Source organism: Garra rufa, chromosome 5, assembly GCF_049309525.1.
Source record: "Garra rufa chromosome 5, GarRuf1.0, whole genome shotgun sequence".
Lineage (NCBI taxonomy): Eukaryota > Metazoa > Chordata > Actinopteri > Cypriniformes > Cyprinidae > Garra > Garra rufa.
In genome coordinates this window covers 5,006,401-5,032,963 of record NC_133365.1, presented here as the reverse complement: position 1 = coordinate 5,032,963, position 26,563 = coordinate 5,006,401, and the positions used below count along the sequence as shown (strand labels likewise).

General features: G+C 37.2%; 1 protein-coding gene across 3 annotated transcripts in view; it reads right to left on the bottom strand.

Moving 5' to 3' along the window:
• Positions 1-9,637: 9,637 nt before the first annotated feature.
• Positions 9,638-26,563, bottom strand: part of mlxip (MLX interacting protein) — a 28,497-nt gene continuing 11,571 nt past the window's right edge. For 2 of the 3 annotated variants that reach the window (XM_073839469.1, XM_073839470.1), the window contains exons 8-18: positions 24,670-24,764; positions 23,007-23,562; positions 19,059-19,153; positions 18,074-18,191; positions 17,881-17,987; positions 16,033-16,071; positions 15,838-15,945; positions 15,586-15,713; positions 13,556-13,679; positions 12,169-12,298; positions 9,638-10,813 (exon numbers count right to left, since the gene is read on the bottom strand). In XM_073839469.1, coding sequence (XP_073695570.1) covers positions 10,692-10,813; positions 12,169-12,298; positions 13,556-13,679; positions 15,586-15,713; positions 15,838-15,945; positions 16,033-16,071; positions 17,881-17,987; positions 18,074-18,191; positions 19,059-19,153; positions 23,007-23,562; positions 24,670-24,764 — 1,622 coding nt within the window. In that variant the 3' untranslated portion in view covers positions 9,638-10,691. The remainder of the gene's footprint in view (positions 10,814-12,168; positions 12,299-13,555; positions 13,680-15,585; positions 15,714-15,837; positions 15,946-16,032; positions 16,072-17,880; positions 17,988-18,073; positions 18,192-19,058; positions 19,154-23,006; positions 23,563-24,669; positions 24,765-26,563) is intronic. The other variant, XM_073839471.1, reaches the window with a different exon arrangement.

Here is a 26,563-nt window from a genome sequence, read left to right as displayed (position 1 = left end):
TTTGGCTGGAAAAAAGAAAAGCATTTTTTGCAGTGTATTCTTTATTCTGTTTCTTTTTTACACTGCAAAAAATGCTTTTCTTAGATTTTTATGTCTTGTTTCCAGCCAAAATATCTACAAACTCTTAAATCTAAAAAGGATTTTCTAAACAAGTCAAAATTAAGTGAGGTTTTGCTTAAAACAAGCAAAATAATCTTATTTCAAACAGAAAACAAGATTTTTTTCTTACACCACTGGCAGATTATTTTGCTTGCTTCAAGCAGAAACTAACTTAATTTTGACTTGTTTTTTCTGAAAACAAGACTTGTCTAAAAAATCCTTCTAGATTTAAAAATGTTTAGATATTTTGGCTTGAAACAAGACAAGTAAGAAAGCATTTTTTGCAGTATATGATGGTGTTTGAGGGCCTAAAGCTCTAGAAAGTGACCTGTTTCTTTGTTTCTCCAAGATAAACCAAACTAAGTCGGCCATGAGGAATCACAGCGGCTCTCACTCGGTTGGATGCATCAAGGAGGCGAAGGAGGACGAGAAGCTCAGCTGCAATCTCATCTCCACGTTCAACTCCTACTTTCAGGAGGCAACCGATCTAGAGCTCGAAGACGAGCTGGTTGACAAGCTGAAGGCGATCCTACAGAGAGTTGAGGATCTGAAGGAGCACAGTTGCAGAGGACATCGGGCGACCTGTGAGGCGGCTTTGCAAGGGAGAAATTATTTAGAAAAGCTGAGAAGCCTGCTTGTGCTTTACCAACAATGGATTGTCAGACCCATGCAGTGATGCTGCTCACTGCTGAACGCTCCGGCATCGCCATTTCCACTGCTTCGGTTATTTGTAGACATTATTTATTCTTCATTATTTATGTATTTATAAATGAATGCATGTTCTAGCAGACTGCCTCACAATACTTTTTGCACGTGAAGGAAAACGGCTCGAGATGTTCACAGATTTCAGACCGGTCTCTTTATGCTTGTTTTCAAGCGGTCCTATGTAGTGTAATCATGTTGAATATGATAATATGAAGTAGTTGAACTTTTGAATATTTGAATAGAATCATCTGCTTATTTATTTGAAATAAAATGTCCCCCCTTGAGGTAAAAGTGCGGTCTCATTCGTCTGTCTGGGTTCTGCACAGAAACTCTAAAAACTTAAACCGTGATGTTGTTGAAACGTTTTTTACACTTAGAGTACATTTCAAAGCTGTGAAATCAAGGAAATATGCCTTGTGCATCAATACGATTGAAGTTCTACATTTGGTACCATGAGAAATAAAAAATAGACAAGTTGAGGTAATCCAAACATTTACGTGAGCCCATTTACTCAGAGGAAAATAAAAAGATAGATAGATAGATTAAAGTTTGTCAAGACAAACTTTAAGTTGGTTTGAGAAACCTGGACCAGAAAATTTGAAATATTTAAAAAGTTTAAAGTTTGACTGTTTTCAGAATGAAATAGTTTTAAAAGCTTAAAGTTGATAGATCAGCATGTCACTAGCATGTTTCAATCCTGCTGAAAAAACAGCATATGCTGGTTAGGTATGTTTTGGTGCTGGGATTCTGGTTTTAGCTGGTTTATGCTGGTCCTTGACCAGCAACATGACCAGCATAAACCAGCTAAAACCAGAATCCCAGCACCAAAACATACCTAACCAGCATATGCTGTTTTTTTTCAGCAGGGAAGCTTTATTAGTATGTTGCTAACATGTTTCAAACATGATTATCAAGTTGCTAGCATGTTTATAACAGGATTAGCAAGTTGCTAACATGTTTCTAACATGATTAACATGTTGTTAGCTGGTTTCTAGCATGATTAACCAGTTGCTAACATGTTTTTAGCATGATTAGCATGTCACTAGAATGTTTCATGCATCATTAGCATGTTGCTAGAATGTTTCTAACATGATTAACATGTTGTTAGCATGTTGCTAGCATGTTTATAGCAGGATTAGCAAGTTGATAACATGTTTCTAACATGATTAACAAGTTGCTAACATGCTTATAGCAGGATTAGCAAGTTGCTAACATGTTTCTAGCATGATTAACAAGTTGATAGCATGTTTATAGCAGGATTAGCAAGTTGCTAACATGTTTCTAACATGATTAACATGTAGTTAGCTTGTTTTAAGCATAATTAGCATGTTGCTAGTATGTTTCTAACATGATTAACCAGTTGCTAACATATTTGTAGCATGATTAACGAGTTGCTAATATGTTTCTAGCATGATTAACATGTTGCTACCATGATTCTAGCATGATTAGTGAGTTGCTAACATGTTTCTAACATGATTAACAAGTTGCTAGCATGTTTATAGCAGGATTAGCAAGTTGCTAACATGTTTCTAACATGATTAACATGTAGTTAGCTTGTTTTAAGCATAATTAGCATGTTGCTAGTATGTTTCTAACATGATTAACCAGTTGCTAACATGTTTGTAGCATGATTAACGAGTTGCTAATATGTTTCTAGCATGATTAACATGTTGCTAGCATGATTCTAGCATGATTAGCCAGTTGCTAACATGTTTCTAACATGATTAACAAGTTGCTAGCATGTTTATAGCAGGATTAACATGTAGTTAGCTTGTTTTAAGCATAATTAGCATGTTGCTAGCATGTTTCTAACATGATTAACATGTTAGCTTGTTTCTAGCATGATTAACCAGTTGCTAATATGTTTTTAACATGATTAGAATGTCACTAGTATGTTTCAAGCATCATTAGCATGTTGCTAGTATGTTTCTAACATGATTAACCAGTTGCTAACGTGTTTTTAGCATGATTAACGAGTTGCTAGTATGTTTCTAGCATGATTAACATGTTGCTAGCATGATTCTAGCATGATTAACGAGTTGCTAACATGTTTCTAGCATGATTAACATGTTGCTAGCATGTGTCTAACATGATTAACATGTTGCTAGCATGATTGTAATATGATTATTAAGTTGCTAACATTTTTCTAGCATGATTATCATATTACTAGCATGTTGCTGACATGATTCTAGCATGTTCTGTATCATGCCACACACACACACACACACACACACACACACACACACACACACACACACACACACACACACACACACACACACACACACACATATATATATATAAGCACTGCACATGTTATATCTGTTGTTTGTCTGACACAAACAGGACGGTGGTTGGGAGCCACTGCACTAAAGTATTCTCCAGCAGTAATAACACATGATTACTAATAACGAGATCATGGTTGCAATGATGCTTCACACACAGCTTCTGCTTTTACCATAAAGCAACACAGTCCTATTGTCTCTTGGCTGGTTCCTCCACTCAACACCTAACAGAACAGATCACAGAGGACAGATGACTCCGATAGTCTGTGCAAAAATACAGCTATTTCAACAATTACTCTGCTTATGCAGTTTATCAAAGCATGCTGGGAAAATACGATTTCCCTCTCTTCTGTTTCATGAGTTGATGTGAAAGATGAAGAATACTGATAAGGAATGAGTAATATTTGTAGTTCTGTTTTTTCTTTTCTGTACTCAGTACGGTTGGACAACAAAGTCAACAAAAGTAATATTTTATATTTATATGAGTTAATTTCATTCAACATGTTATTTGGAAGGTATTTAGGCTATCTATAATTTATTTATTTCTTAAGCACTCCTGACAAATGACTTTTTTGGGTAAAGGACATATTTTAAGATCAATCTTTCAGTTGAAACAGCTCAGACTTACATTTTAGTCTGGGACTAGGCTTAAGCCTTGTTTAGGTTCAGTCAGCTTGAAGTTTAGTCAACTTGAAATGTTAAGTCGCTCTAAGAGACAACTTAGATATTTGTGTTATATATTTGTTACCCTGCTGCTTAAATTTTTAAGTTTAGTCAGCTCAAATAAGTTTAGCCAACTTGAAATGTTACATCGTACTAAGAGACTTAGATATTTGAGTTGACTTAGCAAAAAATGGTTTGTTAAACTTAAAAGCTGGGTAAGTTACTTGGCTGCCTTAAAATTAAGTTGAATCAAATCAAATATCTAAGTTGTGACGTAGTACAACTTAACATTTTAAGTTGACTAAACTTTTTTGAGTTGACTGAACTTAAAATTAAAAGGCAGCCAGGTAACAAAGTTATGTTTAGGCTTGAACTGACAATGAGACTTAAGTGATATTCAAAGATTTTATTAAGGTAATATCATAACTCATTATTGTGATATATATAAAGCCAGTGAATATTCCAATCGTGAAAAAAAAAAAAAAAAAAAAACGATTAAGATGACGCTGGTTGTGACCGAAGAATGCTTGAATGCGGTTAACACCTTCTGGTTTTAACATTGCCACCCACAAACAAACAATAAAACTGTTTGTAGTGTGAAGAATTAAAAAAATCTAAAGGATCGTTTGTGGAATGGAAAGATTCCATTGATGTTAAAGAGCAGGCAAAGGTTTTTCTTCATCTTGGAGACCATCTATAGAGGTTGATGTGACCCTTTACTCTGCTTTCACACACTCTCTGATTTCCACTGATAAGCCCTGCACCAACCGCTTATTATTTGGCCACTAATCTTCCTGTGTTCTTTTACGTCGTTGTGACTTCTCACTATCAGATTCTGCATTTCCTCTGGTTATTCTGTTTGATGTGGAGTCATGGACGTGCAGACAGACGTAACCCATATAGCTCCAGAGATGAGAAAATTCACATTCACATCATGCTTTGGAAATTCAAAATGATCACAGGTTACTTCTGTGTCAGTGATTACAAGTGTTTTCACTTTTGGTGCTCATAAATGTGATCAGCCATGAACATTTCTGACTGGCAATTTCTGATTTATTGAATAGTAATTTGCCAAATTAATTTTGGGCTTATTTGATCTCTTGATTGAGATGCCAGTGGCCTCACCTCGCAAGGATGCAACTTTAATCAAGAAAGAAGTGAAACGTTCTCACTTGTGATAGAGCAAAAAAAACTGCAAGATCAAAGGCAGATATCTTGCTTTGTTACTAAAACTGGATTGAACTAAGTAGGTTATTTCCAAATTCCAGTTGTGTTTCACTTTTTTTTATTATACATTGTATCCAGAAAGTATTCACAGCGCTTCACTGTTTTCACAATCTGTTAAATTACAGCCTTATTCCAAAATGCCAATAATCCAATATTTTCCTACAAATTCTACAAACAATACCCCATAATGACAACTTTTTGAAAAAAGTTTGTTTGAAATCTTTGCTAATTTATATTTGCCACAACAGTCAAAATTGAGCTCAGGTGCCTCCTGTTTAAACTGATCATCCTTGAGATGCTTCTTCAACTTGATTGGAGTCCACCTGTGGCAGATTTAGATGATTGGACGTGAGTTGGAAAGGCACACTCCTGTCTATAGAAGGTTACACAGTTAACAAATCAAGCCATGAAGGATTGTCTGTAGACCTCTGAGACAGGATTGTATCGAGACACAGATCTGGGAAAGGGTACAGAAAAATTTTCTGCAGCATTGGACCCAATAAGCACAGTGGCCTCCATTATCTATAAATGTAAGAAGTTTGGAATCACCAGGACTCTTGCTAGAGCGGGCCGTCCAGCCAAACTGAGCAATCAGGGGATAAGGGCCTTAGTCAGGGAGGTGACCAAGAACTCGATGGCCACTCTGAAAGAGCTCCAGTGTTTAAAGAGAAGAACAATTATCTTTGCAGCACTCCACCAATCAGGCCCGGCAGAGTAGCCAGATGGAAGCCACTCCTCAGTAAAAGACACATGACAGCCCACCTGGAGTTTGCCAAAAGGCACCTGAAGGACTCTCAGACCATAAGAAACACATTGAACTCTTTGGCCTGAATGCCAAGCATCATGTCTGGAGGAAACGAGGCACTGCTCATCACCCGACCAACACCACACCTAAAGTGAAGGTGGTGGCAGCATCATGCTGTGGGGATGTTTTTCAGCAGCGGGCACTGAGATGCTAGTCAGGATCGAGGGAAAGATCAATGCAGCAATGTACAGAGACATCCTTGAAAACCTGCTCCAGAGTGCTCTGGACCTCAGACTGGGTTTCGGCTTCGCTCTCGGAGTGTTTCGGCTTCATTCTCGGGGTGTTTCGAATTCATTCTCGGGGTGTTTCGAATTCATTCTCGGGGTGTTTCGGCTTCATTCTCGGGGTGTTTCGGCTTCATTCTCGGGGTGTTTCGAATTCATTCTCGGGGTGTTTCGGCTTCATTCTCGGGGTGTTTCGAATTCATTCTCGGGGTGTTTCGAATTCATTCTCGGGGTGTTTCGAATTCATTCTCGGGGTGTTTCGAATTCATTCTCGGGGTGTTTCGAATTCATTCTCGGGGTGTTTCGGCTTCATTCTCGGGGTGTTTCGAATTCATTCTCGGGGTGTTTCGAATTCATTCTCGGGGTGTTTCGGCTTCATTCTCGGGGTGTTTCGGCTTCATTCTCGGGGTGTTTCGGCTTCATTCTCGGGGTGTTTCGGCTTCATTCTCGGGGTGTTTCGGCTTCATTCTCGGGGTGTTTCGGCTTCATTCTCGGGGTGTTTCGGCTTCATTCTCGGGGTGTTTCGGCTTCATTCTCGGGGTGTTTCGGCTTCATTCTCGGGGTGTTTCGGCTTCATTCTCGGGGTGTTTCGAATTCATTCTCGGGGTGTTTCGAATTCATTCTCGGGGTGTTTCGGCTTCATTCTCGGGGTGTTTCGAATTCATTCTCGGGGTGTTTCGGCTTCATTCTCGGGGTGTTTCGAATTCATTCTCGGGGTGTTTCGAATTCATTCTCGGGGTGTTTCGAATTCATTCTCGGGGTGTTTCGGCTTCATTCTCGGGGTGTTTCGAATTCATTCTCGGGGTGTTTCGAATTCATTCTCGGGGTGTTTCGAATTCATTCTCGGGGTGTTTCGAATTCATTCTCGGGGTGTTTCGGCTTCATTCTCGGGGTGTTTCGAATTCATTCTCGGGGTGTTTCGGCTTCATTCTCGGGGTGTTTCGAATTCATTCTCGGGGTGTTTCGAATTCATTCTCGGGGTGTTTCGAATTCATTCTCGGGGTGTTTCGGCTTCATTCTCGGGGTGTTTCGGCTTCATTCTCGGGGTGTTTCGAATTCATTCTCGGGGTGTTTCGAATTCATTCTCGGGGTGTTTCGAATTCATTCTCGGGGTGTTTCGGCTTCATTCTCGGGGTGTTTCGAATTCATTCTCGGGGTGTTTCGAATTCATTCTCGGGGTGTTTCGAATTCATTCTCGGGGTGTTTCGAATTCATTCTCGGGGTGTTTCGAATTCATTCTCGGGGTGTTTCGAATTCATTCTCGGGGTGTTTCGGCTTCATTCTCGGGGTGTTTCGAATTCATTCTCGGGGTGTTTCGAATTCATTCTCGGGGTGTTTCGGCTTCATTCTCGGGGTGTTTCGGCTTCATTCTCGGGTGTTTCGGCTTCATTCTCGGGGTGTTTCGGCTTCATTCTCGGGGTGTTTCGGCTTCATTCTCGGGGTGTTTCGGCTTCATTCTCGGGGTGTTTCGGCTTCATTCTCGGGGTGTTTCGGCTTCATTCTCGGGGTGTTTCGGCTTCATTCTCGGGGTGTTTCGAATTCATTCTCGGGGTGTTTCGAATTCATTCTCGGGGTGTTTCGGCTTCATTCTCGGGGTGTTTCGAATTCATTCTCGGGGTGTTTCGGCTTCATTCTCGGGGTGTTTCGAATTCATTCTCGGGGTGTTTCGAATTCATTCTCGGGGTGTTTCGAATTCATTCTCGGGGTGTTTCGGCTTCATTCTCGGGGTGTTTCGAATTCATTCTCGGGGTGTTTCGAATTCATTCTCGGGGTGTTTCGAATTCATTCTCGGGGTGTTTCGAATTCATTCTCGGGGTGTTTCGGCTTCATTCTCGGGGTGTTTCGAATTCATTCTCGGGGTGTTTCGGCTTCATTCTCGGGGTGTTTCGAATTCATTCTCGGGGTGTTTCGAATTCATTCTCGGGGTGTTTCGAATTCATTCTCGGGGTGTTTCGAATTCATTCTCGGGGTGTTTCGAATTCATTCTCGGGGTGTTTCGGCTTCATTCTCGGGGTGTTTCGAATTCATTCTCGGGGTGTTTCGGCTTCATTCTCGGGGTGTTTCGAATTCATTCTCGGGGTGTTTCGAATTCATTCTCGGGGTGTTTCGAATTCATTCTCGGGGTGTTTCGGCTTCATTCTCGGGGTGTTTCGAATTCATTCTCGGGGTGTTTCGGCTTCATTCTCGGGGTGTTTCGAATTCATTCTCGGGGTGTTTCGAATTCATTCTCGGGGTGTTTCGGCTTCATTCTCGGGGTGTTTCGAATTCATTCTCGGGGTGTTTCGGCTTCATTCTCGGGGTGTTTCGAATTCATTCTCGGGGTGTTTCGAATTCATTCTCGGGGTGTTTCGAATTCATTCTCGGGGTGTTTCGAATTCATTCTCGGGGTGTTTCGAATTCATTCTCGGGGTGTTTCGGCTTCATTCTCGGGGTGTTTCGAATTCATTCTCGGGGTGTTTCGGCTTCATTCTCGGGGTGTTTCGAATTCATTCTCGGGGTGTTTCGAATTCATTCTCGGGGTGTTTCGAATTCATTCTCGGGGTGTTTCGGCTTCATTCTCGGGGTGTTTCGAATTCATTCTCGGGGTGTTTCGGCTTCATTCTCGGAGTGTTTCGGCTTCATTCTCTGGGTGTTTCGAATTCATTCTCGGAGTGTTTCGGCTTCATTCTCGGGGTGTTTCGAATTCATTCTCGGGGTGTTTCGGCTTCATTCTCGGGGTGTTTCGAATTCATTCTCGGGGTGTTTCGAATTCATTCTCGGGGTGTTTCGGCTTCATTCTCGGGGTGTTTCGAATTCATTCTCGGGGTGTTTCGGCTTCATTCTCGGAGTGTTTCGGCTTCATTCTCGGGGTGTTTCGAATTCGTTCTCGGGGTGTTTCGAATTCGTTCTCGGGGTGTTTCGAATTCGTTCTCGGGGTGTTTCGAATTCGTTCTCGGGGCGTTTCGGCTTCGTTCTCGGGGCGTTTCGGCTTCGTTCTCGGGGCGTTTCGGCTTCGTTCTCGGGGCGTTTCGGCTTCGTTCTCGGGGCGTTTCGGCTTCGTTCTCGGGGCGTTTCGGCTTCGTTCTCGGGGCGTTTCGGCTTCGTTCTCGGGGCGTTTCGGCTTCGTTCTCGGGGTGTTTCGAATTCATTCTCGGAGCCTTTCGGCTTCGTTCTGGGGGTGTTTCGAATTCGTTCTCGGAGCTTTTCGGCTTAATTCTTGGGGCTTTTTGACCTTATACCTACACTAGGGCACATTTCATTTCGGTGATTGATTCACATTTACAAACACATTTTTTTGTACAGTAACATCCTAACCCCCACAACGGAATCAAACTGCTTTGATTTTAAATTATTACTGTAGGCTTACTGTGACAGCTTGGGATAAGGCAAGAGTTTTAAATAATGTCTTTATGTACTTCATCAAAAACAAAAATCCTCCATAGTCTGTTCACCAGTTTTTAAATAGCGATTTATCCAATCCATTTTGTGGTTCCACCCTATAAAAGTAAAGGATTAACTCATAGTAGACAGCACAACTGTTCATAAGGAAAACAAGTTAAAGAGTTAAATTATATCTTGACCTGGTGGCTCATGCAAATTAGTGAAAATATGCAGCTTCCCATTTAAATGACATTATTTAGTCAAACGCCTTGTATATAAATGAATGCAAAATATTTTTTTTTATTGGGAACAGCCAACAGTTGGAAAAGTTCATTCGGTTTTTCACCAAGAAATGCAGAAACAAAACGTCGAGCACTTCAGCATTCAGAGCACACTGTGAAAAAATGACTTTTTATATGTATATGACTTTTAACAGACTGGGCTGTTTCAAGTGAACTGTTGAACTCTGTGTCTGACATTAAGATGTCGTCCCAGAGAGAAAAAGACAGAAATCAAATGCTATTGAAAGTTTTGTTTTGATCATGATAAACCTAAAGTAATACAAAAAAGAAAACTCACTGGGCTCTTTTCTTCTATAGCTCTACTTGAATATACAGAACAACAAATGTGCATAATCATAAAAACATAAATATTTGTGGCTGTAGTTCAATTTGTAATGTTAGCTCTTTGTTTTTACATGTCCATGCACTTCAAACAGACAGATATTCATGTGGTGCTGTAGTTTTTGGATAAACTGAGGGCGAGGCTTCACTAAATAATCACAATAACACTAATAATGGAAGACACCCACATGTACAGATGAAAAAAAAAAAACACCCTGAGAGGTAAAATCCGTAAGTCTAAAGGCAAAAGCTCTAGTAAAACATCATGAAGTCTGAGAAACACAAGGACATGCCAGCTGTACGGCTCTTCAGAGGATGAATGTAAACAAGAGACATCACCTTTGGTTTATCATTTTAAAATCAATCCATTTGTCAAATGTGGAAAAAAGGGCTTGTTCTTTTCAAAACTCTCCCATTAAGGTAAATGCTAATGAAGTATTCTTCCTGTACATACAAAAAGGGTTTGACCATGTCCACAGAGGTCTCCATTTCATGCCCACATCACGTCTATGAACAGATTTAAAGCAGACAATCAAGCAGTTCTCCTGCATTTCCACCAGGCTGAATGGAGTCAAACAAGTTCAATAAGTAACAATAAATCAAGACTTCACCGCAGGCAAAAAGTGTTGCTGTCAATGCTCCTCGAAGACTGATATGCCCCGGCAAATGAAAGCTAAAATCACATTTTAGAGTGTTAAAACTAAGATCCTGAGGAATGTTTTTTGGGGTTGAGAGCAGCCTTTTTAGCTTCCTCAGGCAGAAGTGAGGGATCGGTCAAGATGGAGGTGCTGGTACAGAGCTGTCGCAACGTCCTGAGGACCACTGGAAGATACACACAGGAAAAAAAAGTGTGAATACGCAACAAAACACCACTAAAAACGCTGTTTTTTCATGCACCTGTCAAGTTTGAGATTTTGGGCTTTTTGGTTTTCCATAAAGTGTTTTTTTTCAGACTACTGGAAGGAAAGCATCCAAAAGACACTGTTAAGTCTTTCTTTTACAGCACTTCTGTCAATAGATTTCAATTACAATACAGATGTTTTTTAAAGGCCAAGAGTTGTTTTCTCCTACACTGAGCCATAAATCTCCACTTCAGCAGCACTTACACACACCACACTTATTATTTTTATTCCTGTCGATATCCTGAAGGTTTTTTTACAAAGGGATTTGTTCACATATAATTACCTTGATTTTATACAACATTTTATTGACCCCCAAATTTAAAAAAATATATTGTTTTCTGTCTGTTCGAAGTTTATTCTTAATTATGGAGTGACAAAATCCCCTCTGTAAAACCATTTGACTATAAATGTCAATATTTAAACAAATTTTGAAACTCACTTCATCCAGTGTTTAGATTTTTGTACTAGAAATGTATGCAAATTAGTGCATTAGTTTATTAAATAATGCTTATTTGCATATATAAACCTAACATTTTAGAAAACTTGTAATACAAAAAACAAATCAAATCAGAATCAACTAAGTAAGGTCATAACTATTAGTTTTTTTACCCTATGCACCTGCAGTGTCTCGCCTTTAATCTTAAGCCATACTGTATAAATCAGAAAACATACATATTCCTGTGCTCTAAAAAAACTTTACTTGTTTTTTTTTTTTTTTTATATAATATAGAACACCATTTCTAGTTCCAGTTAGCTTCCTATAACAATTGCGTATACAAATAATCATATTGCAATTCTTTTAATGGATACTGAGATTGTGGTTTTATTTACAATTTTAACAATAATTTTCTTATTCATGCATCCCATGTTGACAACTGTATTTCAGTGCACAAGAACACATTTCAGAATAAAACTAAATAGTATTGTGTTTGATAAAACTCTATAGAGATGAGAAGACAAATCAATTAAATTCCAATAATAAATATATAAATATGTATCAAATGTTGGCAAAAGTTTGTAGTATTGTTTTATAGTTTTTTGACTACGTTCTAACACATTTGACATAAAAATAAAAAATAAAACAAAACTTTTATGCTTCACCATAAAGTAAAAGCAAACTCAACATCACAACTATCCTTTCAAGATATTAGGCTGCTATCACTTTAAGACCTGACCTCATCTGAATTGAAATATAAATAAATAAAACCTCAAACAAGTTCTTTTTAGTTACTGATGTTTCCAGTTACTGATGTTTTAATAAAGTGAAGCTCTTACTCGGCCGCAGGACGGGGAGGGCGCAGTAGCGATCCAGCCACTGCATGGTGGTTTCACACAGCTCTGTGTTGTTGCTGGTAGACACTGTCCCATTGAAAGACTCAAACAGAGGTTGAATAATGACGCTAAACTGAGAGAGGAGTGTTAAAGAAAATTATAAGCCTGGGGAGTCCAATAAAATACACACGAGGATGAACAGGGGCACAACTAACACTATTTGTTTTTGGGAAAAAATACGGGAAGCAATACTAACCGCTGGACCCCTCACAAAAATGTGAATATTTTTAAAATACCAGCTTTAATGTTATTTCTTAATGTGGATTTTTTTTTAAAGAAATTTTTTTTAAAGAAATTAATACTTTTATTCACCAAGGATGTATTAAGTTAATAATTAAAAGTTTATCAAAAGTTAACAATAAATAATTTACATTGTTATAAAATATATATATATATATATATATATATTTTTTTTTTTTTTTTGAATAAACACTATACTTTTTAAACTTATTCAAGAAAGAATCCTGAAAAAAAAAAGAAAAAAAAAAAAAAATCACAGGTTCCAAAAAATATTTGTCAGCACAACTGTTGATATTATCCAACATTGATCATTCTAATAATAAATCAGATCAGCATATTAGAGTGATTTCTGAAGGATCATGTGACACTTAAGACTGTAGTAACAGCTGATAAAAATTCAGCTTTTCATCACAGGAATAAATTCTATTTCAAAGTATGTTCAAATAAAAAAACATTATTTTATATTGTAAAAACATTTTGCAATATTACTGTTTTTTTCTGTATTTTTAATCAAATAAATGCAGCCTTGATGAGCAGAAGAGACTTCTTTAAAGACTATTACAAGTCTTACTGACCCCAAACTTTTGAACGGTAGTGTATATTAACTTAACATATTTTAAATGATAAAAATTAAACCAATAAAAAAAGTACTTGTTATTAGTGTTGTGTTTTTAACAATACAATGGAACTCTTATTTTACAGATGCTGAAATTACAGTTCTAAACATTCATGGCCGTCGTTTTTTTATTTTGCTTTCAAATGTTATTCCAGAGAACCAACAGTTCCCGTTACTAATTTGTGGAAAACAGTTGATGCGTGTTGCATTTTCTTTTTTAAATCCATGTTATAAATGACCCAAACCTATATAAACAGTGACAAAGTGTACCAGATTTCAGGTCACAAAATGCCTACATGTTGGAAATGTCAATGCTTAGTTAAATTTAATACCAAATGTACAAGCACCCTCATGAGAAATTAATTTAGATCATGTGAGGCTCACAAAAATAAAGTGTACTCGCTGACTGGTGGAGTGAATAATATCAAGGACCATTCTGTTTGTTTCATTCAGTCACTTCAGACTAAAGGATACGATCCAGAATTTCCAGTTCTGAAGAGTTCTGTTCTTCACGTAGTCGTCAAACTTCTCCTTCATGTGGTCGAAGCGATGGCGTGTGATGGGAACCCCTGTATCAGGAAGCTGTTCCTGACATAAGCTGCAGAAAACAGCGGACATCTTTAACTTGCAGAGCTTACCTGTTTGAAAGCAGGTCTACATGCAAAATATACAGTACTGTGCAAAAGTATGTATAGTCACTGAGAAAGCCAGTTATTTCTATCTTTTGCGGTAGTGTGTCAGCAAATCATTGATTTTGCCATTAATTGTAATAATCCTGTGAGATTTGTGTCTAATAACAGCCATAACCCAGATGACATGAAGAAACTGAAGAAGCTGAGACGGACTAAATCCAGAAGAACTGTGGCAATGTCTCCAAGACGCTTCAAGAAACCTTCCTGCAAAGCTACAGCAGTGTGAAAAGTTTTAGGCACTTGGGTAAAAATGCTGTAAAATTGTATTTATCAATGAACTTCTGTTAACTAAGCAAACTGTAAACAGCTTTTTTCCCCTGGTACACTTGCGTATAACTTTGCAGGAAGGCTTCTTGAAGCATTTTGGAGACGTTGCCACAGCTCTTCTGGATTCAGTCTGTCTCAGTTTGTTCCGTTACTTCATCAGGGTTTCTGCAGGTTTTATGAGGGTATTTTTAAGACCAACTATAGAAAATTTAAGGGGAAAAAAAGTACAGCAATATGTTCTCCAAGTATAAGTTCAGAATCGCTCTCATTGATTGCTTACTGCTTGACCCACTCTCTCCAAACGCATTTAATGAGCAGCGGAATGTTTAGAGAGAAAGTGTAATATCAGAAATAATACCAAATCAAGCTAAATATTATTATGTATTAACATTATAAACATAGCTATAAGTGAGCTACCCTGACTCCAAAACGAATCATTTAAATGTAACGGTGTTCAGAACAGAACAGGAATGAAACAAAATCTATAAAGTTAAGAAACCAAAACAAAGCGAAACTAAAAATAGCAGGGCTCACGTACCTCTGTAATTCAGCACAAATCCAAGTGTTTCCATATTCCCAATGCATTTGAATAATAAACTGTTATTTATAATGTATACTAGGCTTTGTATTGTACGCTCGTATTTCAGGCAATAATGTTTCAGTCAGACAGTGCAAGTCACTTAATATTGACGTCTTGTTTATTTAATGGCTGTATTAAATCAATATCTCATTTACAAACTCCTGTAAAAGTTTTTAAAAGCTGTCACTCATCTTAGTTCATTGCAATCTCAAGTTCCATTATAATCAATGAAGCTCTGTACACTGCACAAATAATCTTTTTACACTCTCTCTACACTTTGTTTTTACAGGGTTTCTGCAAATGTGAACAAGTGAAATTTAAGACTTAAGACCTTATTAATACCACCTTATATGAAATCTAAGACCTTAACCTGTAGTAGAAATACAAGTTATGTGTAATATTTAATGTGTTTAATGTAAAATGTAAAAAAAAAAAAGCATGGCTGTCATATGATATGATATGGCTGTATTTATTACTATGATATACAGTGAACTTTTCATATCAGCAGATACTATTCCACACAAAATATCCCCATAAAACTACCACTTAGAGATATCAGGTGATGTAAACTATTTATTCTGAAGCAATATTTTCATTAGCTTTTACATCTTAAATCTGCATATTTGATTCACCTTTATAAAGGCCTTTTTTACTTTTGAAATGTATGCATCACCTTTGAAATCGTTACAATTTATCAATAAATACTATATGGCTGTTAGCAGTCAGATTACATAATATACACTGCAAAATAAACAGTGCAATCAATTATTAACTGACTTAAAACCATTTTTCTGTTTGCGAAAATACTAATGACCTAGTCTTTCGCATAGTAATGTATGTTTGTTTGTACTGAACTCTTCACCAATATATCTGTGCATTGAAATGGCATGACTATGAAGCGTTTTTTCCAAATGTAACACTTTCGAATAGTAATAAAAGAGACAAATTCATAGCAATAAACATACCTTATAGATGTATTCAGCTCTTCGATCTCCTCTCGTAGTCTCTTGGTCTCTTCCTGCATCTGTTGTCTCTCTAGCTGTAGTTTGCCAATGTAATCTACTGTCTTCTGAAGCGTCGCAGCATTACTAATCTGGAACCCCAAACAATGGGTGATAAAAAATAATTACTTTTTAATATTTAATAATTACTTTTTAATATCAAGTTGTGATTTTGAGAATTAAGACTTAAGTAAAGTAAGTCGAAGGCAGATTTACATTTGATTGAGACCTGAGAGTCGGCACAAGATTGCACAAGGTCTTGAAGCAGGCGTTTATGGTGAATCGCCTCTTCTGCTCAGCAGATATGTGGTTCACTCTGCGGCTCTGTGTCAAATCACATTAAAAATACATTTACAAATAGAGACAGACTGATAAATGAGCAGATATTTCAACATAAGAATTAGTGATAACCTTGCTCAGTCGGCCAGTTAAGACAGTTGTTAGTTCCCCCTTATGTCAGTTCCACAACAAAACAGCAGTCAATGGAAAAAAACAAAAGTGAATCGAGTAAGTATTCAGTCAAATTAGGGTTCATTCAATAGAAACAATTTTTTACACCTCATATCCCACCATTATAGTGCATGGTGTGCCAATTAATCAATCAAATTTACCGTACAATAATTTGAGCTGAGAATTTAGGATAAAAATAAAGTCATTATTGTGTTAAATGAGAAAAGCATTGAATAGACATTACAAAAAGCTTTAGAAATATATATTCCATTCAACATAGAATTTATTACACAAACTTTTAAGGCTATATATAAAATAAAAAAAAAAACAATTAATAATTCTCTTAATATGAAACTAAAACCATCAGTAAATGAGAGTCATTCATTCAAATGATTCAATTAAACTGACAGTTCTTTCAGAAACGAAGCAAGTGACTTTCTTTATGAACAACTCACTGAATCACTTGATTCGCTCAGAAATGTGGATTCAATCAGTAACAAAACTGTGCTTTGCGTTGCTCAATAAGTCACAGTAGTTCTGCTGTGGCTTTGTTTGGGACAAATTTTGATGGTAAAACAAAGTAAAAACAGACAATACTGCAAAAAAATGCATTTCTTACTTAGATTTTTGGTCTTGTTTCCAGCCAAAAATATTCTTAAAATCAAGACGAGTAAAATTATTGTCTTGTTTTCAGAAAAACAAGTTTTTGCTTGAAATAAGCAAAATAATCTGCCAATGGGCTAAGAAAAACATCTTGTTTTCCGTTTGAAATAACCCCATTGGCAGATTATTTTGCTTGTTCTAAGCAAAAACTTAATTTTGACTTGTTTTTTTTTTCTGAAAACAAGACAATTTTTTTCTCGTCTAGAAATTCCTTCTTGATTTAAGAATTTTTTTTATATTTTTGAAAATATCATGTATGAAATTTAATCATTTAATTATGAAATTAATAATATAACCAGAAGATGGCAGCAGAGGATCAATCATTGGCTGCAGCTGCCATTTCAACTCCCTAGTTTTTACAAGACGACTTGCTTTTCGATTTATTATAAAATTACTAGTATAATAAATCGTAGTACTTTTACCGCACTGAAGTATATAGTCATTAAAATAAATAAACACATAAACAAGCTCAGACACAAACAGCTTATAAGGGTAAAATATTTAAATACTTATATATAGTTCACTACAAATTAAATAAGTTAAATATTAATGGTATAAGAATTAAATAATGCACTCAATATGAATCGTTAAGAATTTAGACTCAATAACTACATCTTTTAAGCTTTATCTCAAACTGTAAAAGCAATTAAATAGTCTATATTTAACCAACACAAACTTGTTCCGGCTGTAGTTTTGTTACTCTGAATTTAGTTTGAATCATTTAATGCACAGCTCTTTTTTTGAGAGGTTTGGTTCGGTTATTACTGTCAATCATTGCAATGACTGGCGCATATTTAGCCGATTTACTCGCTTTTTTTTTTTTTACTTGCATTTGTCATTCTTGAAATGGTATAAATGCATGTTTGGTCCTCTTAGACAAACAAAACATTTCTTTGATTCTGAATGGATTATGTAGAGAAAACAAGCAAAGTACACTCCTATTACAGCACAGTACAGTTGACCGGAAATGACTGAGCTGGCTTGTCTAAAACACGGAAGTAATCCATGCATAGTCAATTTAATGTCCATATAAATGTTTAGATTTGGACACTGCTTTAAAAGATGTAAATTAACCTTTTGCATTTGTGAATTAACATCGACATTGATTTGGAAAGCCACAGTAGAGTGTAAACTCATGAAGTATACCTGACTGGCCTCATTTTTGCCCATGCAGGGGTTGAGCGGAGACTGGGGGCTCGGTACCTGTTCTGCTCCCAAAGGCGACCCTTGACCTGAGACTCGTCCGTCATGTGCTGAAGAAAAGGAGAAAGAAGCATTTTCAAAAATCCAAAATTCAGTGCACCTTCCTAAAAGCAATGGGCTTTCAGCTGAATCTAACCTGCACTTGCAGACTGTCCTGACGTCTTGTTGGATGTAGTTGTGGCAGTTTCCTCTTTGGGTACGATTAGTTGCGGCGACTTCTGTGTCTGAGGAAGAATATGAAAACCAGCAGAGCCCTGCAAGGCAGAATGACTTTTATTGTAATTACGTATTGCTGGAGATACAGTGAATTATTATTTTTTTGCCGGGGTTGAGCAGAATTCAAAATGTAAGAATTGACTCCCATTTAATTTACGAATCAGAAACTGAACAGATGCTGAATTGGAACTCAAATAAATTGTACATGCACACTACAGAAAAATGCTAGAGGCAAATGGGTTTTCTGTATTCAATGAAATCACACTGCAAAAAATGCTTTTCTTACTTAGATTTTTTGTCTTGTTTCCAGCCAAAATATCTAAAAAATCTTGAATCAGGAAGGATTTTCTAGACAAGTAAAAATTATTATCTTGTTTTTAGTAAAAACAAGTCAAAATTAAGTGAATTTTTGCTTAAAACAAGAAAAATAATCTGTCAATGGGGTAAGAAAAAAAATCTAGTTGTCTGCTTGAAATAACATTTTTTTTCTTACCCCATTGGCAGATTATTTTTCTTGTTTCAAGCAAAAATTCACTTAATTTTGACTTGTTTTTACTAAAAACAAGATAATTTTTACTTGTCTAGAAAATCCTTCCTTATTCAAGAATTTGTAGATATTTTGGCTGGAAACAAGACAAAAAATCTAAGTAAGAAAAGCATTTTTTGCAGTGCAGGCTCTTATGAAAACAGCTTGAGTAGTTTTCTTTCCTTTGTGTGCTCTGTCTCTGGAATTGGTGTAATTCTTTAAATTTAATTTGAATTACAATTCAGCATTCTTCAATTCAATTTTTTTAATTTGTTTAGAATTCAAACGTCTCTTTCAGCTCAATTCTGAATGGTGCGCAACCCTGTTATACAGACGAGCTGTTGCGAACAGGGGAGGACATGAAGGATGAACGGCTTACACAAGGAATACTGGAGGAGGCAATGACCATACCAGTGGTGGGGACAACATCAGTGTTGAGAGGAGACGGAGTGACAATGACAGCACTGGTGGGACCTGGGAATGGTTATGATGGGAGATGTACATGATGAGAACTCATTTCAGCACTGACAACAGTAATGACCAGATTTCTGGGGATCCACTCTAGTTGTCAAAGATCCACTATTAGATTAAAGGGGTCATATGATGTTGCTAAAAAGAGCATTATTTTGTGTATTTGTTGTAATGCAATGTGTTTATGTGGTTTGAGGTTCAAAAACACATTATTTTCATACACCGTTCTACAGTATTTTGAAAGTGATTGCAGTACCAGTTTTGGCCACAATCCTATATACAGTTCCTTTAAATATGAAAACGTACTTACTGGCTGCGAGTCAGAAGCGCAGACTGTCCTTGCAACATTGAAATGCTCATCACCCACTCGAATATTTGCTTTGTACTGTTCCGGAACAGTGTTGTAAATATAACTTAACCACTCATTTCTAGTCGTGTTCGCATTTGGAAGGCCAAACTAAATACGTTCGCTTTCGGTTTCGCAATGAAACGCACTGTGTCTCCACAACATGGCGCTGAAACACTACTACAGCCGGTAAAAGTTACACCTTCTTTATTTCCATATACATATGGGTGGTGTTATGCTAATCTACAGTCGTGGCCAAAAGTTGAGAATTACATAAATATTGGAAATTGGAAAAGTTGCTGCTTAGGTTTTTATAATAGCAATTTGTATATAGTCCAGAATGTTATGAAGAGTGATCAGATGAATTGCATAGTCCTTCTTTGCCATGAAAATGAACTTAATCCCGAAAAAAACTTTCCACTGCATTTCATTGCTGTCATTAAAGGAGCTTCTGAGATCATTTCAGTAATGGTCTTGTTAACTCAGGTGAGAATGTTGGCCAGCACAAGGCTGGAGATCATTATGTCAGGCTGACTGGGTTAGAATGGCAGACTTGACATGTTAAAAGGAGGGTGATGCTTGAAATCATTGTTCTTCCATTGTTAACCATAGTGACCTGCAAAGAAACAGGTGCAGTCACATAAAAATGGCTTCACAGGCGAGGATATTGTGGCTACTAAGATTGCACCTAAATAAACAATTTATAGGATCATCAAGAACTTCAAGGAAAGAGGTTCAATTCTTGTTAAGAAGGATTCAGGGCGTCCAAGAAAGTCCAGCAAGCGCCAGGATGGTCTCCTAAAGAGGATTGAGCTGCGGGATCGGAGTGCCACCAGTGCAGAGCTTGCTCAGGAATGGCAGCAGGCAGGTGTGAGCGCATCTGGACACACAGTGAGGACAAGACTTTTGGAAGATGGCCTGGTGTCAAGAAGGGCAGCAAAGAAGCTACTTCTCTCCAAAAAAATCATCAGGGACAGATTGATCTTCTGCAGAAAGTATGGCGAATGGACTGCTGAGGACTGGGGCAAAGTCATATTGTTTGGGGCATCTGGAAAAAGGCTTGTCCGGAGAAGAAAAGGTGAGCGCTACCATCAGTCCTGTGTCATGCCAACAGTAAAGCATCCTGAGACCATTCATGTGTGGGGTTCTTCTCATCCAAGGGAGTGGGCTCACTCACAATTTTGACCAAAAACACAGCCATGAATAAAGAATGGTACCAAAACACCCTCCAACAGCAACTTCTTCCAACAATCCAACAACAGTTTGGTGAAGAACAATGCATTTTCCAGCACGATGGAGCACCGTGCCATAAGGCAAAAGTGATAACTAAGTGGCTCGGGGACCAAAACGTTGACATTTTGGGTCCATGGCCTGGAAACTCCCCAGATCTTAATCCCATTGAGAACTTGTGGTCAATCCTCAAGAGGCGGGTGGACAAACAAAAACCCACTAATCCTGACAAACTCCAAGAAGTGATTATGAAAGAATGGGTTGCTATCAGTCAGGATTTGGCCCAGAAGTTGATTGAGAGCATGTCCAGGTCCTGAAAAATAAGGGCCAACACAGCAAATACTGACTCTTTGCATAAATGTCATGTAATTGTCGATAAAAGCCTTTGAAACGCAGGGCTCGAAATTGCGACCAAAAATTAACCTGTGCGACCTCAAATTATATTTGGAAGCATTTGTGCGAGTGAGAGAAATGAGTGTGGTGCGACTCGATTTCAAAACTGTCGCTACCCTAACTACTGCACACAGACTGCTGTGAGCTGATACAGTTTCGCCGATTTCTCCAACATTACAAAACTATTTAAGTTAATCTTCACATTATTACCTTAAATGCAGATTTGAGATATTAGCCGGCAGGGCTCGTAAAATCGCTAGCCCGACGTCCCTGGGCTCGTGTTTCCAGTCGGGCTACCAGAATGTTTCACCGGACTGTCAGACGTACTATCGTGAAGTAGAGGACTTCTGCAGGTCCTTAAAACTCCTCAATTTATTTGTATCAAATGCAAGGCCATAAAAAGTTATAAACATGTAAAATGGTATAAGAAAAGTCTTGATTAACGTATAAGTTTAAGAGACGGAAAGTCGATCGCGATAGGTTTGGCTAAATCTTCAAAAAGGCAATGATGTCATTGAATAAATATGCAAGCTGTATGTTTCAAAGTCAAAACGCGGCACGGATGTCTTTATATTAATGTATCTGAAGGGAACCGACTGTCCTCAGAAACGTGTCGTTTGCATTGTCAATAATGTCTGATAAAACGGCGTTAGTGCTGATTTGTGTACAGCTGTTACTATGGAAACCGTATTATTTCAGCGCTCCTAAAGCGCCCCCTCGTGATAAACATTAATTTTTATTTCTAATACATTTTTTCAACTGTTTATGGTCAAATTATTGCAATTATCAATCCATGTGTAAATGTGAAAGAATTTAATGTGCCTTTTAAAAATCTAATTACTTTAAAAAAGTAATACTAATGTTATACATCTTATATAAATATAAGAAATTATATACTTGATTTATCCCTTTTAATGGTATAAAGGTTGAAATGCCATTGTATTAGATATTTTGTTTTTGTGTCTGTATCTGAATTATAAATCATGTAATTTTATGGCTTAATATTCTACCGTACATTGTCCAACCCCAGCTCTTTAAAGAAAAAAAGGGTCATAAATTGCCTTAAATTGATATTTTAAAATGCTGCAGCGACACTAAATGGTGAAATAAAATTCCTTCCTTGATATTTGTTTATATTTGTGCATTGAAAACATTTTTGATTGACATTTAGACTCCTATCTGATTTTCTATATTTAAAAAAAAAATGTCTTTTTTAATTTGGGCTAGTTAAATTCATTTTTGGGCTATCAAAATCTGTTAATCAGAATCGGCCATGAAGAATCAAGGTCGGCGCATAACTAAAAAGAAATTGGGTGCTCCTAAATTTTTTGGGATGCTCCTAACTTTTTAAAGTTGGGAGCACCAGTGCTACCAAGTAAAAAAGTTAATTTGTGTTAAAGTGCTTGTAATTATATTTCAGTACATCACAGAAACAACTGAAACAAAGATCTAAAAGCAGTTGAGCAGCAAACTGTGTGAAAACTAATATTTGTGTCATTCTCAAAACTTTTGGCCACGACTGTACTCGCCCCGTGAAGTGGACCGGTGGGGCGTGTTTGAACAAGACGTTTTAGGGAGATGTACCTTTTAAAATAACTATCTCTTTGGTTTTGAGACATTTAGCTTTGCAACTTTACAGATCTTATCCACGCACAAACAGCTTGGAACACTCCAAAGACAAATGAAAACAAGAAACCTCATCATATGACCCCTTAAACTTTTCTACCAATGTACCTCAGTGTCAGATCAGCAGCTTGTGGAATGTTTGCAGTAAATGTGTGTCGTAATTAAGACTGCCAAACAGGTTAGAATAGTTCATCACAATTATTTTACAGACACTTATTTACTTTTAGATTTACAAAACCTGCTTTGAGGAGAGATACAAACCTGTGAGTATGAGCTGAGACGGCAGCGGGTTGGCCGGGACGATCGGTCTCTGTGTGTGTCTGGTCTTTTTGCTGGAGACAGGAGGCATGGATTTGGGCAAGGCGAAGTTGACCGGCTGCGTGTTGAGCGAGGTTGAGGCCGCAGGCTGTGGAGACGGTGCGGCAGGCAGCTCGAAGCTTGATCTGTGACTGAAGGTAGTGGCCGCATCAGTGGGAGTTACTGTGGAGGGGGCGGCGTGCGTGATTACGGATGAAGGCGGGATGCTCGGGGCGGGCTGGGGGACTGTAGTGACGGCGGAAACGCCTCCGCACTGGAGAGACTGAGGGGCTGCTGGGAGAGGAGGAGCTGGCGGTGGTAAGAGAGGGGGGACGGAGGAGGTCACCTGCTCTGAGAAAAGAGGCATGTAGTTTTGTTGGTAGGACGGGCCGACAGCGCTACCGTTGTTCTGACTGGCGACTGAGAGTTGGCTGGGCAAAGGAGTGGAGGAGATGAGGCGGTAGTCCAGCGGCAGAGAGGACAGCTCTGTGGAGAGCGGCATGGACGACAGCAGCGGAGCCTAACAAACAACAGACAGATATCAGCACACTCTAAAGGCCTTTCCACACTAAGCACTTCTGCTAATTTACGCCTGCACACTAGATGGCGTCAACCAACAACGCAATTTTCCTCCGATGCATACAGTGCCTTGCAAAGTATTAAATTTTTTCACGTTTGGTTACAGCATTATGTTAAACTGCTTTAAATTACTTTTTTTTCTCCCCACATTAATCTACATCTCATAAACGGTAATGACAAAGCACAAAACAGGTTTGTAACTTTGCAAATTTATTAGAAATAAAAAAACTGAAAAGATCCCCGTGCATAAGTATTCATACCCTTTTCTGAGACACTCGAAATGTATCTCAGGAGCATTCATATCGCTTCTAGATGTTGCTACACTTGGAGTGGAGTTAAACTGTGGCGAATTCATTTGAATGAGTCTGATTTAGAAAGACACACACCTCTCAGAAAAGGTCTAACAGCTGAAAATGCAGATCAGAGCAAAAACCAAGATAACTGCCTGTAGAGCTCAGTGACAGACTTGCGTTAAGGCGATGATCTAGAGAAGAGTTCAGAAACAAATCTGCTGCATTGAAGGTTGACAGAAGCATTCTCCATAATGGAAGACCATTGGAACAACTAGGACTCTAGAAAATGTCCAAGCTGACAGAGATGGAGAGGTGAAAAGGTGAGGCAAAGAATGGCAGATAATTGCCAAATGCAGATGTGCAAAGATGCTCACATCAGACCCAAAAACACTTGAGGCTGTAAAGGTGCTTCAACTATGTACTGAGTTAAGGGTATGAATACTTATGCAATGTACTTATTTCAGTGTTTGATTTTTAATACATTTGTCAAATTTGCAAATCTGGTTTTTGCTTTGTCATTATTATGGTGTATGGAGTGTAAATTGATGTGGGGAAAAACTAATTTAAAGCAGTTTAACATAATGCTGCAACAAAACAAAAGGAGAAAAAAGGAAGAGGTATGAATACTTTTGCAAGTCCACCGTAATTATCATGAAGCAACTGTGCATTTGTGGTGGTGGACAAGAAGTGCCTACAAAACTGTTCTGTAGCACTACAAATGAGTGAATGAGTGAATGGGTGGTCAAGATTGTTACCTGTGTTTGGGAGCTGCTGCTGGTTAAGGGAGTGACTGCTGGGGCGGTGGGGGAAGTGAAGGGGAAGGCTGGTGGACGCAGGGTGTGAAACAAATCTAGTTACCAAAAAAGAAAATAAGAGAGAAACTGTGTGATCCAGTGGGTTAACTCCTAGAGTTGCTTTGAGAGATTCAGTTTATTTGCTGTAAATTAATTACATTTCAGACTGATTTATGATATTGTTGTGTTGCACAAAATGATTTGATTCAATCATTTGTTCAAAATGAACAGCTAAAAGAGTGATTTTGATGTAAGGTAAGCATATACACTACTGGTCAAAAGTCTGAAATACTTAAAAATATTACAAATAAAACCGTAATATTGTGAAATATTGTTAGAATTTAAACAGAGTTTTTTTCTTTGTAAAAATGTTATCGATTGCTGTGATCAAAGCTGAATTTTCAGCATCATTACCCATTATATGCATATGCTTATTTGCTGCTAAATTATCAATGATTAATTATTAATAATGGTTCTTATTATTAATCAACAAATGTTTTTTTCTGCTCAACAAACCAGGACAAATGTTTTTGAAGATTTTCCAGTTGAAAAAACATTCATTTGAAATATAAAACTTTTGTAACATTAAAATGTCTTTACTGTCACTTTTGATCAATTTAATGCATCCTTGCTGAATAAACGCATTTGTTAATTACTTAGACCAACATTCTGAATCGTATTGCATTATGGTTTCTTTGAAAAGCAGCAAAAATGTTACATGGATCATCAGAAATGTTTCTTCAGGAGCAAATGTTTTCTGAAGTCATCACTTTGTATTTAAATATATATTTAAAAGAAAACAGTTCTTTTAAACTGTAATAAGTTTTCACAAAATTACTGTTTTTCCTGTGTAATAATGTGTCTTTTAAAAACATTAAACAAGTTCTTAATTAACTTTTGGCCGTTACTGTAACTAGACAAAACAACTACTTGTACTGTAACACTAGATTAGAGAAGTGTAATACTGCTTTAAACTGTTGTTTTTCCAAAAAAAAAAAAAAAAAAAAAAAAAAAAAAAAAAAAATTAAAAAGTTTTCTCTTTGAATTTAATTGTATTTTTTGTTTTTGTTTTCTGAGCAAAAAATAGAATACTTGTTTCTAATTTACAGAAGACATCCACTAAAATGTCATTCAGTGTAACAATCTATTCATATAAATTTATGACATATTAAAAGATAAATTACTTCTTAATTAATTCTAGTTTAAATTTGGCACTATCCTGGGTTTTACCCATTTGTCAGTAAGAATTGGTTTACTAATCAAAAACACAAAATTAAATATGCTCCCTTATTCTTTTATATATTTTAATATGTGGGTCAAAGACGAAAAAGGGTTTAAGCATAAAAACAATAAGTGTAATACTGCTTTAAATTGTTGTATAAAAAAAAATATTAAAAAGTTTTCTCTTTAGTTTAATTGCATTTTTGTTTTTCTGAGCAAAAAATAAATATCATGCATTTTCCCCAAATTTACAGAAGACACACTAAAATGTAATTCAGTGTAACAATCTTGTCAGACATATTTACAACAAACGATCAATTTCTGACATATTAAAAGATGAATTACTTCTTAATTAATTCTAAAAAAAATTGCCACTATCCTAGGTTTTTCCCATTTGTCAATAAAATAACATTTAATATGCCCGCTTATTCTTTAATATATTTTAATATGTACAAGTCAGAAGAAGCATGTTGTTTGAATTTTCAAATACATATTGTTACACTTACTGTAACATTACTTAAAAAAAAATTGACATTTTATTCTCCAAACCCTAAAAGTAGACACTTTACTTACATTTAATCTTTCTATGGACAGAAAATCACTTTTGTAAATTTCTTTTGACTCTTTGACCTGA